General features: G+C 48.0%; 1 protein-coding gene across 1 annotated transcript; it reads left to right on the top strand.

The window, feature by feature from the left end:
- Positions 1-1381: 1381 nt before the first annotated feature.
- Positions 1382-12275, top strand: NUP85 (nucleoporin 85). The gene is made up of 19 exons (XM_041409033.1): positions 1382-1466; positions 1571-1664; positions 1751-1913; positions 2266-2336; positions 2667-2710; positions 3440-3509; positions 4371-4492; positions 4788-4922; positions 5231-5353; positions 5650-5781; positions 6163-6269; positions 6544-6627; positions 6803-6868; positions 7332-7483; positions 7572-7689; positions 9051-9151; positions 10702-10853; positions 11428-11514; positions 12094-12275. The coding sequence occupies exons 1-19, from the start codon at positions 1434-1436 to the stop codon at positions 12193-12195; spliced, it is 1956 nt and encodes a 651-aa protein (XP_041264967.1). The 5' UTR covers positions 1382-1433; the 3' UTR covers positions 12196-12275.
- The last annotated feature ends 210 nt before the right edge of the window (positions 12276-12485 follow it).

The raw sequence follows: 12485 nt of genomic DNA, 5'->3' as shown, positions 1-12485 counted from the left end.
AGCAGCACCATTGTGTAAGACAATAGGTGAATCTGACTTTGTACAGCAGAGATTCAAATACAGGCTCGTCTTCAAACAACAAAACACAGACCCTTACCCATGATAAACAGAGAGGGGTTTAAAATTGATGAGTCTTCAGCTTCTCAAGCAGCTTTTGGAATGTTTAATTTGTTCTACCTGCAAAAATTTATTTCTTCTGACCTGAACAGACACCACTTCCTTTTCTCAGCATGACTGGTTACATGACATGCTCTTCCCAGAGATAACTGCTAGCTACATTTTTATTGGAAATGATGGATGCAGCAGCTGATGAGTAAAAAAGGGCAATTTAGCCATGGAGTGCTGCAGCATTTGTCATACAAGAACAGAAAATGATTTACATTATCTTGAAAAGTTAATTTTTAGTGAGCATCCTGGGAAGGCACCACCCTAAGAGGGACTGGTTCCAGCTGTAGGACCAACAAAACTGCACTGCTAATACTTGTCTTAAAAAATATATTGCTGAAGAACTTGCTTATTGGCTAACACAGGCAAAAAGTGAGGAGTACACAGAAGTGGGGAGGAGAGCAGAATGCAAGGAGAGGAGCAGGGTGCCATTAGTGTTTTATCACACCAGGTTATTGAGTTGAATGCCATGGTAGGTTAGCTCCCAGGGTTAACAGAAAGGTGATGAGCCTCCAGCAGCCTCAGAAGGCATCTCTGCCCAGTGTCCAGGGAATATCGACCTCCTCCTGGACAGTGAGTGAGTGAGTGAGGCACAGTGGCAGTCCTTCCCCAGCCTGCAGGCAACTCCCTGAAGTCAGAGCACATAATTTGATTTGTCAGCTTTATCAATGCCCAAGAGCTCCAGAGAGCGTCACCTTCAGCATCCCAGAGGCTTCTCAACCTGCATGTGTTTGACATGCATAAAGAAATAGGAGACACGGGTTGTTACAGAGCCATCAGTCAATGAAGTGAGCATGAAAGCAGCACTGTGCTAGTGACTGTGCACTTGGGCAGAGATCAGACAGGGTGTAGGGTCTCCCTCACTGGAGATATCCCAGAACTGTCTGGACACAACCCAGTGCCATGCGCTCTGAGACGAGCCTGCTGGATGTGAGTTTGTGCTCCTTCCAACTTGACCTGTTTGGTGAATCTGGGAACACTGACTGACCAACTGCATCACTGCACTACACACCTGGGGCCAGCAATGCTCCCACCAGCACTGAATCTGTTCTGACAGGAAAATGAGGCAGATTGTCATGGGGTGCCGTCCCATCCCATCCCATCATCCCCCCCAACCCGCCCGGAGCACCCCCCGCCCGCCCCGGCCCTCAGGGACGCGGCTGGGGCGGGGGCGGAGCGGGGCTCGTCCCGCCCCGGCGGGGCCTCGGGGGCGGGCGGCGCCGGAGGGGCCTCCGGCGGGCGGGAGCGGGAGCAGCGCGGCCGCCGCCATGGACGAGCCGGACACGGAGCCGCCGCTCGTGGTGCGACATGGGCGGGCAGGGCAAGGCCGGGGGCTGCGGGGCCGCGGGCGGTGCGGGGCCGCGGGCGGTGCGGGGCCGCGCTGACGGACACCGTCCCCCCACAGGTGGTGCCGGGCGCGGACCCGTCGGCCCGGCAGCTCTGCTTCGCCTGGGGCCCCGCGGAGGTGCTGGTGTGCGAGACGCTCTTCGGCCGCGCAGGTGGGTTCCGCTCCCCGGCCCGTCCCGGTTCTGCCGTGAGGGCAGGGCGGGCGCTGCTGCCCGGGCGCTGACCGGCTCTGTTGCAGGTACCGGGGATGCAGCACCGAGCTCCTCCCGCGTCTTCGTGGTCCGCAGGGACCAGGACATTTACATCCAGACCCTGCGGAAGCTCTTCAACGAGTCGCACGGGATTTTCATGGGGCTGCAGCGGAGCGAGGAGGAGCTGGCGGGGAAGTCGCGGAAGGCGCAGTGAGTGGCTGGGGAGAGTGGGAGGCAGCGGCTGCCCCTGCTCCAGCCGGGGGCCAGCGCCAAGAGCGGATAAACGCCTCTGGTGAGGCAAGTGCCGCTGGCCAGGCTGCTTTTACCAGCTCTGGAATCAGCAGCGGGGCAGATAGAATGACCATTTTGGGGGGATTTTACAAATCAAGGCTCAGATCCTTCCAATAACCACGCTGGTAGAGTGTGGCACAGTCTCACCCATTCCACCTGGATCCACCCAAGGTACTGGGAGTTGCTGCTGCAGAGAACCTCCAAGGCTATAGGGGCATAACACTAAAACTCCAACAGCTCCCTCCAACCAAAGTCTTTTTGTGTTTGGCAGATTGGTTCAAGTGAGTAAAAACTACCGGTCAGTGATAAGAGCCTGCATGGAGGACATGCACCAGGCAGCTGGTAAGTTTGTTTGTTTGTTCTCCTACTGCAGGAAAAGGAAACACCAGTTGCAATTATAAAAGTAGGACTGTAATGGTAACTTATTTTAACTGCTGTACAATAGCATGTGTAGGTTTCAGTAATTACTATGACTCTATTTCCCTGGTGGAGATTTCCAGGTTGGTTTGTAAATCTGATCATAGACTGGTTTTTTCCCACTGCGTTGTAACTGATTTTCTGGGGACTTGCAGCCTTTTCCTATCTCATGTGGCAGATGAAAACTATCAAAGCTCAGAAGGGACTGTCAAATGTAAATATGTTGCTCTTTGACTTTCCTTGTTTTTCCCTCAGTTTCGACCCGGGACCCTGCCCTGCAAGGCCAGTACAGCACTCAGGTAATCTGCAGGCCTGTCAGGTTGAACGTGGATTACTGGCTGGTGAATTCACCAGGCCACCACTGTGGCATGAGGCACTTCAGATTTACCTCTGCCTTGTATATGAAATGCAGTTCATGACCAAGAATAAATGGAAATAAATAGTTAATGCCTGTACTTCTAAAACAATAAAGATGCCAAACACCTCAATTCACTGCCATGTTGTAAACATATTTGCTGTTGTAGATGTGATGTGTTCTTGTCATCCCAAAGCTGACAAGAAAAATTTCAGACTTGGTTGTGTGGTATTTCACCTCTCAAACTCTCAGATTCCAGTCAGGCATCTGAGCCTCACAGCAACCTCTGGGTGTTCAGGGTGAGTGTTCTGGGAGGAGCAGAGTGCTCACACCAGTTTTGTCCTGGCAGCTGCAGTGATGTTGTTTTCATTGGCCGTTCTTCCTTTGATGTTTGTATTGAGTTTTAAAAGTGCAAAAAGGCTGAAAATAATACCAGTTAGGTTGCTCACTGGTGACAGATTATTGCTGCATTTCATTACACAGTGTCAGTGTTTTCTGACCAAAAAAAGAGTGTGAAACTGTGGTCTGTGTCTTTTAATTTTTATCTCTGAAATGTCAGTATGATATTTCTGTGTAAGAACTGATTGCTGTGGACAGCAGATGCCTTTGTGTGGTTAAAAAAACCCAACTGGAATAATGACTAGCTCTGAAACTTGGCCCTGCTTTCCTTCAGGTTTCCATTCTCTCTGCAATGGAGCTGATCTGGAACCTGTGTGAGATTCTGTTTGTTGAAGCAGCTACAGGTGAGCCATGAACTGTCCTGGTGTAAAGACTGATGGGTTTCTTCTTTGCATATTTATTTGTTTAAAATGTATATCATACTCACTGTGGCATAGTTTAATGTTTTAGAGATATGCAGAGTGTCAATAAGCCTTTTGGTGCCCTTCTGCCTCAGTTAATAGCCTTCTTTATATTGAATTATGTCAAGCTATTCAATTTGCCTTCTACTTCTTCACTCTGATTTAAATTGTTTCTTTGTCAGAAAGGCTATGAAGAGAAGGGATATCAAAAGCTGTTGCTGATCTATTTTATTTATAAGCTTAAACATGTCTTTAAACATCAAATGTGTCACTGCCAGTTGACATTTACACAGCTCTGATAGAACTCCTTTACCTTTACGTTGCCATTTTTGAAGCCAGTCTGTTTACATTGGCATTTTGAAGTAGGAAATAATTTTTGAAGGAAATCATATTATGCAAACAAATGTGCTACTTACAGAGTCCCAGAATTCAGGAAAGACTCACAAATTATAGATTACTGAATCTAAATTAATCACCTAGTGCCGAATTTCTTCCTCATATTCCGTTAGTAATAATGAAATTATGCTAAAATAAACATAAATATTCTATTTGTCTCTTGGCATTGCAAGATTTATGATCTGGATTACTCATTTTTATTTTTTCCAAGTTTGGGTTTTCTAGATGTGTTGCCACAGGAAAACCTGTCAGAGGCTGGGTGCTCCCAGGGCCTCTTTGCTTAAGGAACTCTGTAATTTGAGGGTAGCAGATAGTAAATCTCATCTAGTGACATCAAACTGCTATGAAATGTGTGAGGGCAGTTTGGGAACAAACACTGGGAGCTGACAGGGAAATCTGTCTGCACAGCTGGGCCCCTCCTGCTGCGCCTGCTGGACTGGGTGCGGCTCCACGTGTGTGACGTGGACAGCATGGTCCGGGAAGTTCTGAGCAGTGAGAGCCCATCCAAACACAAGCTCTTCTGGAATGTGGTAAGTATCACCACCTGGAAGATTCTTGAAGAAAAGGAATTCGTGTTTGTGCTTTCCTTCCTCTTCCCTGCTGTCTGCCTGTGTAGGCTTTAGGATTTCTCATTCCCATCCTCTTCCTTCATGACCCACAGAGGTCAAGCCTTACACTGTTACATGAATTAGCAGTGCCTACAGTTTAAACATTTTAACTGCACTTCCCTTGCCTGAGTCACAGTTAAAATGCCCCTCTGATCCCTTTCCTGGGTGCTCCATAGTCTTGCCCAGTGTGGAGCTCATGGCCAGGGCGTTTTTGCAGGTGGATGTCTTTGTGCTCCAAGGCCGGATGGACGAAGCACGGCACCTGCTCTCCAAGGAAGCCAGTGCCAATCCCACATCCATGAACATGTACAAAATCTTGGATGACTTGATGAAGAAGATGCCTGTGCCCAGTGTATGTACAAAGTGTGTTTTTTCATGCAGTTTGTTGGTAAAGCCTCCTGGCTGTGTCTCCTGTAACAGTTTGTTCCCCTTTAGAATATCTCAGTTTTACTCCTTTACAGTAACAATATTTGTGTTCTTGAATTGCCCAAAGACCCAGCAATTCAGATAAAAGTCTGTAAGGTGACAACACAGAAAGATGACAGGCAGCCTCTCGTTTAGCTTTTCGTCAGGAGTGACTGTGAGTTTGGCCCAAGAGCCTGGTGTGATTTGACTTTGTGTTTCCTGTATTCCCTGTATTCCTTTATTCCCTCTGTTCAGCTTGGCAACACCCAGACACTGACAGAGCTGGAGCTGAAGTGGCAGCACTGGCATGAGGAATGTCAACGGTATCTACAGGATGGAACTTTTGCTTCCAATCCCCACATGGAGTCCATCTGCAAGGTGTGTTTTGGACTAAGGTATTGAATCTGTCCTTGTGGATTTCAGGAGCCCAGTGTAGCCATAAGTAACTTCAATGTGTCTCCTGACCTCTGTTGATGGTTTGCCAGCCTGGGCAGTTGGGTTTCTCTCCCTGTCCAAGGTCCTAAGGCTGATTTGGAAACTGAGCTGTGAGAAAGATCTTTGTTACGTAATTTTGAAGAAATCCTCACCTTTGCAGAACAGGACTAATGCCTCTGGAGAGCAGCTGTGTCCATCACTGAGTGTGCAGCATTCCTGCTGTGTTTTTGTCCCATTAGATCCTGCTGGGAGATGAGGATGCCATTTTGGAGAAGAAGGAGCTCATGACCACCTGGTATCACTTCCTCGTCACCCGGCTCCTGTATTCTCACCCGACGGTGAAGCCGATGGAGCTGCGTTTCTATGCACAGGTAGGAAATACAATTATTCTCATATTCCCCACTGTTTCAAGCACAAAAGGGTTACTACACTGAAAGAAAAACGTAGGGAAAAGTCTTACAGCAACTGCATGCCTGTAAGGTGTTGTCTGCTGTTTGTAAAAGGACTGGGAGAGTGATAAAGTTGACAAATAATTGTTGAAGACTCACTTTTCAGTGGGTCACTTCTCAGTGTCATAACGTTGCCAGTCTTGTTCCTGCAAATTGTTGTCCCAGTCCCCTGTGCTAAAATGAGGAAAATTCCATTTTGTTAACGTGTTCAACCTCTATGACCTATTATTTCCTATAAAATAACTGCTACATCCATACCAATGTCTTGCTTCTGCATTTATGTCTTGCCATCTCATTCCACAGTCTAGTATGGACCTGTTCCTGGGTGGAGAGAGCAGCCCTGAGCCTCTGGACATGATTTTAATGGCAGCCTTTGAATTTGAGATGCATCAAGTGATCAAGGAATGCAGGTTGAGTTTTAAGGTTTTTGATTCTCTGGTCCTGCAGTATTGCTTCTGTGTATTTGGGGTGGGGGTATGGGTACAGAGCCCTGATCATCCTTGCAAAGCATTTAGCAAAAATATGTGAAGCTGGCAGCAATTAAAAGTATTCCATTAGATCTGGGACATTGCAGCCAGACCTTGGAATGTAACAGAGCTGTGTATTGGTAAGAAATGCCTGTGGAAAACCTGACACAGTCCCTGGCAATGTTAAGCTTAGTTTTTTCTTTTGCTTCAAACACAGCATTGTCCTGAGCAACTGGTGGTTTGTGGCTCATCTGACTGACCTGTTGGATCACTGCAAACTCCTGCAGTCTCACAATCTCTAGTAAGTGTTTACTTGCATTATTTGAATAAAGCTGATTAAGATAGTCCAGAGGAAAAAAAACAAAACCAAAAGAAAACATGCTGCAGAAGTTGACAGTACTTGTGAAATAAAGTCATCAGATTTTTCCAGTGAGATGCAAATAATAATATCTGGATATTTGCTCTCTTTCCCCCAGTTTTGGTTCAAATATGCGTGAATTCCTCCTGCTGGAGTATGCCTCAGGACTCTTCTCCCATCACAGGTATCACCTTTTGTTTTACTACTTATAGGACAGACTTAGACTGAGGCAGCCAAAACAAATAACTGCATGTTCATGAAGTAAAAGGGCGAAACTTAGAGCAGCCACTGTTACAATTTCAGCAGAGGTGTCCCTCAGGGTTTGTACAACACTGGCACATTTCCCTTCCTGAGTGGAGACAAAAACTGTTAGCACCCTTCACACCTCATGACCTGGGCACAGCCACTCCTGCCACTGTGCAGAGTGCCTTACAAGCACAGAAGCTCTTACAAGCTGCACATATTCCAAAGCATTCCAAAGTTACGTTACAGGGAACTGGCGTGAGGCAGAAAGGAAAAGCCATTTCAGGACTGAATGCAAAGTTAATCAGAGGTAACAGTTACTAATGCAGGCTCGCATTCTCCTTGGGGCTTTACTGTTGTGCTCACTGAAGATCTCTAGGGTGGTGATTTCTCCCCTCTCTCAGCCTGTGGCAGCTGGGGGTGGATTACTTCGACCACTGCCCGGAGTACGGCCGCGTGTACCTGGAGCTGCACATGGAGCGCGTCCCGCTCAGCACGGAGCAGAAGGCCCTCAAGGTGCTGCGGATCTGCGAGCAGAGGCAGATGCAAGAACAAGGTGCTGCATTTTCAGTCTCGCTGTTTATCAGTGCTCCAGCTGAACCCGCTGACGCTAATCCTTGGCCCTTTGCCTTGTTTCCCCCAAGTGCGCAGCGTCTGTAAGATCATGGCCATGAAGGCTCTGCGGAACAACCGCCTGGGCTCGGCCCTGTCCTGGAGCATCCGAGCCAAGGACGCGGCATTTGCCACCCTCATCTCGGACCGGTGAGGCTGAGCCAGCGGCTCCCAGGCTGGGGGGACGGGGGGAAGGTGGCTGCTGTGGCAAGGGCCAGGAAAGCTCCCACTGCTGCAGGTGGAGCCAGGCACCTTCTTCTGGACCAGAAAACAACACCCTTGGGTGCTCTCCCCTGCAGCACCCCCAGCTGTGCCTGCCCTATGTTGTTTTCCTTCCTGACATCTAGAGACAAAACAAATTGACTTTATCTGAGAGTCCAACCCCTTGGACCTTACTTGGGTAAACATTTCTAACAGCTTCTGTCCTCTGTGCTTCACTTGCTGTGACACAGCTGTTCGATGGGCCAGACAGTGACCCAGGGGGATGACTTGGGTGGAGGACAGTCCCTACCTGTGCTTTACTCAGCAGATTATTATTATTTAAAATCAAGTTCACCTCACCTCCAAACGAGCCAGTAGGAGTCACTTAAGCCACCATTTCTACTAAAAATCTCACTGTTTCTACTAAAAATTTGTATCAATGAGTGGTTTTATCGTGTCCCTGGCTTTGTGTGAGCCTCTCAAAATTCCTAACCTTTTCTGAAGTGGGAGGGTTGTTATCAAAGTGAGGACAATATTGACACTTCGCTCAGGGCTCAGCAAAACTCTGGCAACTCTTTATGCTTTGTAATCTCTAGCAATCCATGTCATGTGGGTTTTGCTAATTGCAAATAGAGACCAGTCCCTGCATAGTTAAGAGTATAATTTTGAAATTACACTCTGGGTAGGTGGCCAGACAACACTGTCTTCAACACTGGCAAAATGAGTGGTAAGAGATTGCTAATCTGAGGTTTGGGTTTTTTTTTGTTTTTTTTTTTTTTTTTTTTTTTTTTTTGTTGTCGTTGTTGTTGTTGTTGTTTGAGGGAGTGGGAATCATTACATTTCCTTCAACAGAAGGATGAAAAAAAGTCACAGGAAGCAGCTCTGGAGAAAGCAGCATAATAGAGGCTGTGGCAAAACAGATGAAAAGCTCTTAGCATTGCTTTTGTTCCTGCTGCTTATCAACTTTTTCACACAGCAGAAAAACAGAGCTTTTGTTGTGATCTGAGAGTGTTACTTATGCATCCACCTGCCTCAGCTTCCTGCCTGCATTCCTTCACTTACTCTTAAAAAATAGATCTCAACTACCACAGAATGCAGAAGAATCAATGAAATGTCTGTTAAATGTACATTACACCAGTTCCTTGGCCACTTCAGGGAATGTTTGACAACTTCTGAAACCCTTAGGGAGATTGACTAAGACAGAACTGAGCTGTCCAGTCAAGTTTTCTGGGAAGGGATTAGGAGATACAGAATGGATGTGGATAATGTCCTCCCCTCTAAGCTTTCCTTGTGTTCCACTTTCTCCCCAGATTCCTTAAGGACTATTGTGAAAGGGGGTGTTTCTCTGACCTGGACCTCATTGACAATCTGGGCCCGTCCATGCTGCTCAGTGACCGGCTCACATTCCTTGGTGAGAGCTCCCTACAGTGTCCATACTGCTCTGCTATGGACAGGAACTCCATGGGATTACTTGGATTTATGCTTTCTTCCAATTGGCTACCTCCTGGTTTAGTGATGAGGGAAAAGCAAATGCTGAATGTGGTTTGGGATGCAGCTTGTACCAGGGGTGGCCTTTACCACTGCCTTCACACCAGGCTCCTGCTCTGCTCTGAGCAGGACAGGCCCAAGTCCTGACACTCCAAACTTCTTCCTTCTTTTTCCAGACTGTATCACTGCCTTGAGAGGCTCTGAAATACAAATGCTGCCTTAGGGGGTTCATTGGAAGAGTAATCCACTGGATTAAGTTATGTTGAGCTTGTTAGAATTGTACCAAGTTCTCCAGAGTCTCCAGTGTGCCAGTCAGGCTCACTGGAACAAGAGCCCTCCCTGCCCTCTCACTGAGCACTTGTGCCAAGAGACAGTGAGGGCCTCCAGCTCATTTCCTTCAGGTACCACAGCTTCCTTCTCCTGCCTGGCACAAGGCAGGCTGTGGTAACCTGCCCCTCTGCCTGCAGCTGCTCTGTGGCCTTTGATTCATGGACCAAAACAGGAAATTGATTTCTCTGATGCTGTGAGAAGGAATCTCAATTTCAGGGCATAGAATCTGATAAGAATTTGGGAAAGCTGTCAGCATTGGACTGACTCTCCTCTACCTGATGCCACCCTTACAGGGAGGGTGAGCATGAGTTTTATCTGTTTCCACTTGATCCAGCTTGCAAAACTGGAACTGGTTTTCCTCCATTAAAGCTGATCCTAAGCTATGTCTAGAAGCTAAATATGACTTATCAAATTGGTAATCCCTCAGCTCTGCGTGCCCAGCATCATCTGGTAACTGTCAGCCCCAGAGAAGCCTTTTCCCTTTCTGCTCTTTCTAAACAATTCTGAAAGGCCTGAAAATATTTCTGTCTGTTTTTCCCTTAAGGTTTTTAGAACCTTTGGTGTACCTTTGCTGGACAACTTCCCCATGTCTCTGCCTTAAGCTCAAGCATTAGTCAAGGTGAATCTGAATGGGAATCATTAACTTCCAGTATTGTGACAGATTAGTGGATACAGAATGAGCCCCAGCCTCAGCCACTTCTCTCATGCTGGATATTGATCTCACCAGTTCTTAGCAAATGCAGAACTTTCCCTATTAACAGAGATTCCAGTTTCCATTTAAACAGCCAAGGAAGATGGTGCAGCTTTTCAGACCTCCTGATACTGTGACATCAAAAAGGACATTCTCTGTGCTCTCTAAGCCAGTGGGGCATTGCTCCCCTGCAGACACTCAGCCTGAGGCAGCAGCAGCCCCTGACCAGTCTGGTGCAAACCCTGAAGCTCACCCAGAACAGCAGCAGGGTTCGGCTGCCCTTTCAGGAAGGCTCTGTTGTCACCTTCCTACACGCACCAGATTCCCAACCCCCGGAGCGGGCTGCTTTGGGCTCGTTTTGGCTGGGGGCGGTTCTGCCACGGGCTTTGTGGGAGCAGGGGGATCTCCCAAGGCCCGGCTGCTGATGCCTCGTTTTCGCCGCCCTGTGGCAGGGAAGTACCGGGAGTTCCACCGGCTCTACGGGGAGAAGCGCTTCGCGGAGGCGGCGCGGCTGCTGCTGACGCTGATGACGGCTCACATCGCGCCCTGCTCCTTCTGGATGACGCTGCTCACGGACGCGCTCCCGCTGCTGGAGCAGAAGGAGGTGAGGTCCTGCTCGCACCGACGCAGCCCCCCAGGGGGCCTCTGCTTTTAACTGACACGGGACCTCAAAGTTGTGGCCCTCCTTTCCTGCTCCTGCCAGGACCTGTGTGTGGCAGTTCCAAGTGTCCCAGCAGTGGGAACACACAGGGACCCAGGAGGGGATAAATTGACTCTTACTGCGGTTCCCTGCTGTTACAACAGCAGTGGAATTCATCTGCTCTGGTAATTTTAGCACACACTGCATTCGGCTCCTTTGGGTACTTGGCTTGAAGGTTGTTCCGGTGCTTCTAAGCACAGTTTTTCCTTCAAGATCCATCAAGAAAAAATGATAATTCAGCAATTATGGACCCAGAGCAGCCACTCTGACTTCATAGCTGACCCTGCTTCGTGCAGGAGGTGGCACTAGAGACCTCCCAAAGTCACATCCAGCCTCAATTATCCTTGGATCCTGTGATTTCAGGGGTCAGAATGGGTCTGTGGGAGTGTAAAAGCATTCTCTTCAACTGCACTATCTTCTCAGCCTGTGTGATGTCTCTAAATTTGATCTTTTTCAGTAAATACTTTGATTTCCACAGGTCATATTTTCAGCAGAGCAGACTTACGAGTTGATGCGATGCCTGGAAGACCTGACAGCAGGGAATCCAGACAAGCAGAAATTCCAGGTAGCCCCAGTTCTGAGGACAATGGATAACGAAGCGAGGAGGGCCATTGAAGGGTCAGGGAGGGAAACTGCATTTATATTCCTGGTGAGGTTGTAAGAGAGGGACAGCCCAAGTCCCAGAGACTGGCACAGTGAGTTCAGAGCAGTCAAATGAAGCATCAGCAAGAGACTGAAGTATTCACAAACCCAGTGCAGGAGTGTTCCTACTCTTCATGTTCTGATGGTTTGCACTGGACTGTGATGCTTTTCCAAGAAAAATAATTGCACATTACGTGGGCAATGAAGAGCTGAGATGTTGCAATCCAGCTGCTTTGGCTCTGAGCATTCTAGGCACAGAACAGGGAACTATTTGCTGCACATGCAAAGCCCTGTAGCATCCAGGGAATGAAAAGGATTGGCAGTGCTGTCTTGGGTTGAGCTATTAAGTAGGAAATGCAGGTTTTGCTCTTCTCAGGAGGTCCCTGTAACAGGTAAATACCTCTCACTGACCTGCATCTTCACTTTCCAAATCCTGAGACAGACTGTGGCACCAGCTCATTGCTGTTTGCAGTCCCCAAAGCCAGGCTCTGCTCCCTTGCAGGATGATGACATTGAGACAACCAAGGTGGAAATGCTGAGACTTGCCCTTGCACGGAACCTCGCACGAGTCATCATCAAAGAAGGCACCGTGGAAGGATCTTGAAGACTGCAGGGTGTTCCTCTTCCTCTGGGGCTTGCTGTACATAAACTGACTTTTTCTAAGAATAAATGTTTTGTTTTGCAGATTGCTTGGTCATTTGTTCTTGTCTTCCAAATACAACTTCACAGAGGCTTTTTTTTAACCTTTTATGAAGGACCTGCATCAAAATGTTACAGCTGCTTGTTCCAGCTTGGTCTGGCAGCCCTCCCCCTGAAGTGAGCCTCACTACAGCTTTTCCTTGGATTTTGTTTTCTTTGCCTTTAACACCCAGAAGTGAAATGAAGGCCAGCTCT

Source organism: Onychostruthus taczanowskii, unplaced genomic scaffold, assembly GCF_017590055.1.
Source record: "Onychostruthus taczanowskii isolate IOZ18803 unplaced genomic scaffold, ASM1759005v1 scaffold30, whole genome shotgun sequence".
Taxonomy (NCBI): domain Eukaryota; kingdom Metazoa; phylum Chordata; class Aves; order Passeriformes; family Passeridae; genus Onychostruthus; species Onychostruthus taczanowskii.
Note: the sequence above shows the minus strand (reverse complement) of the source record. Positions and strands in the feature narration are given on the sequence as shown.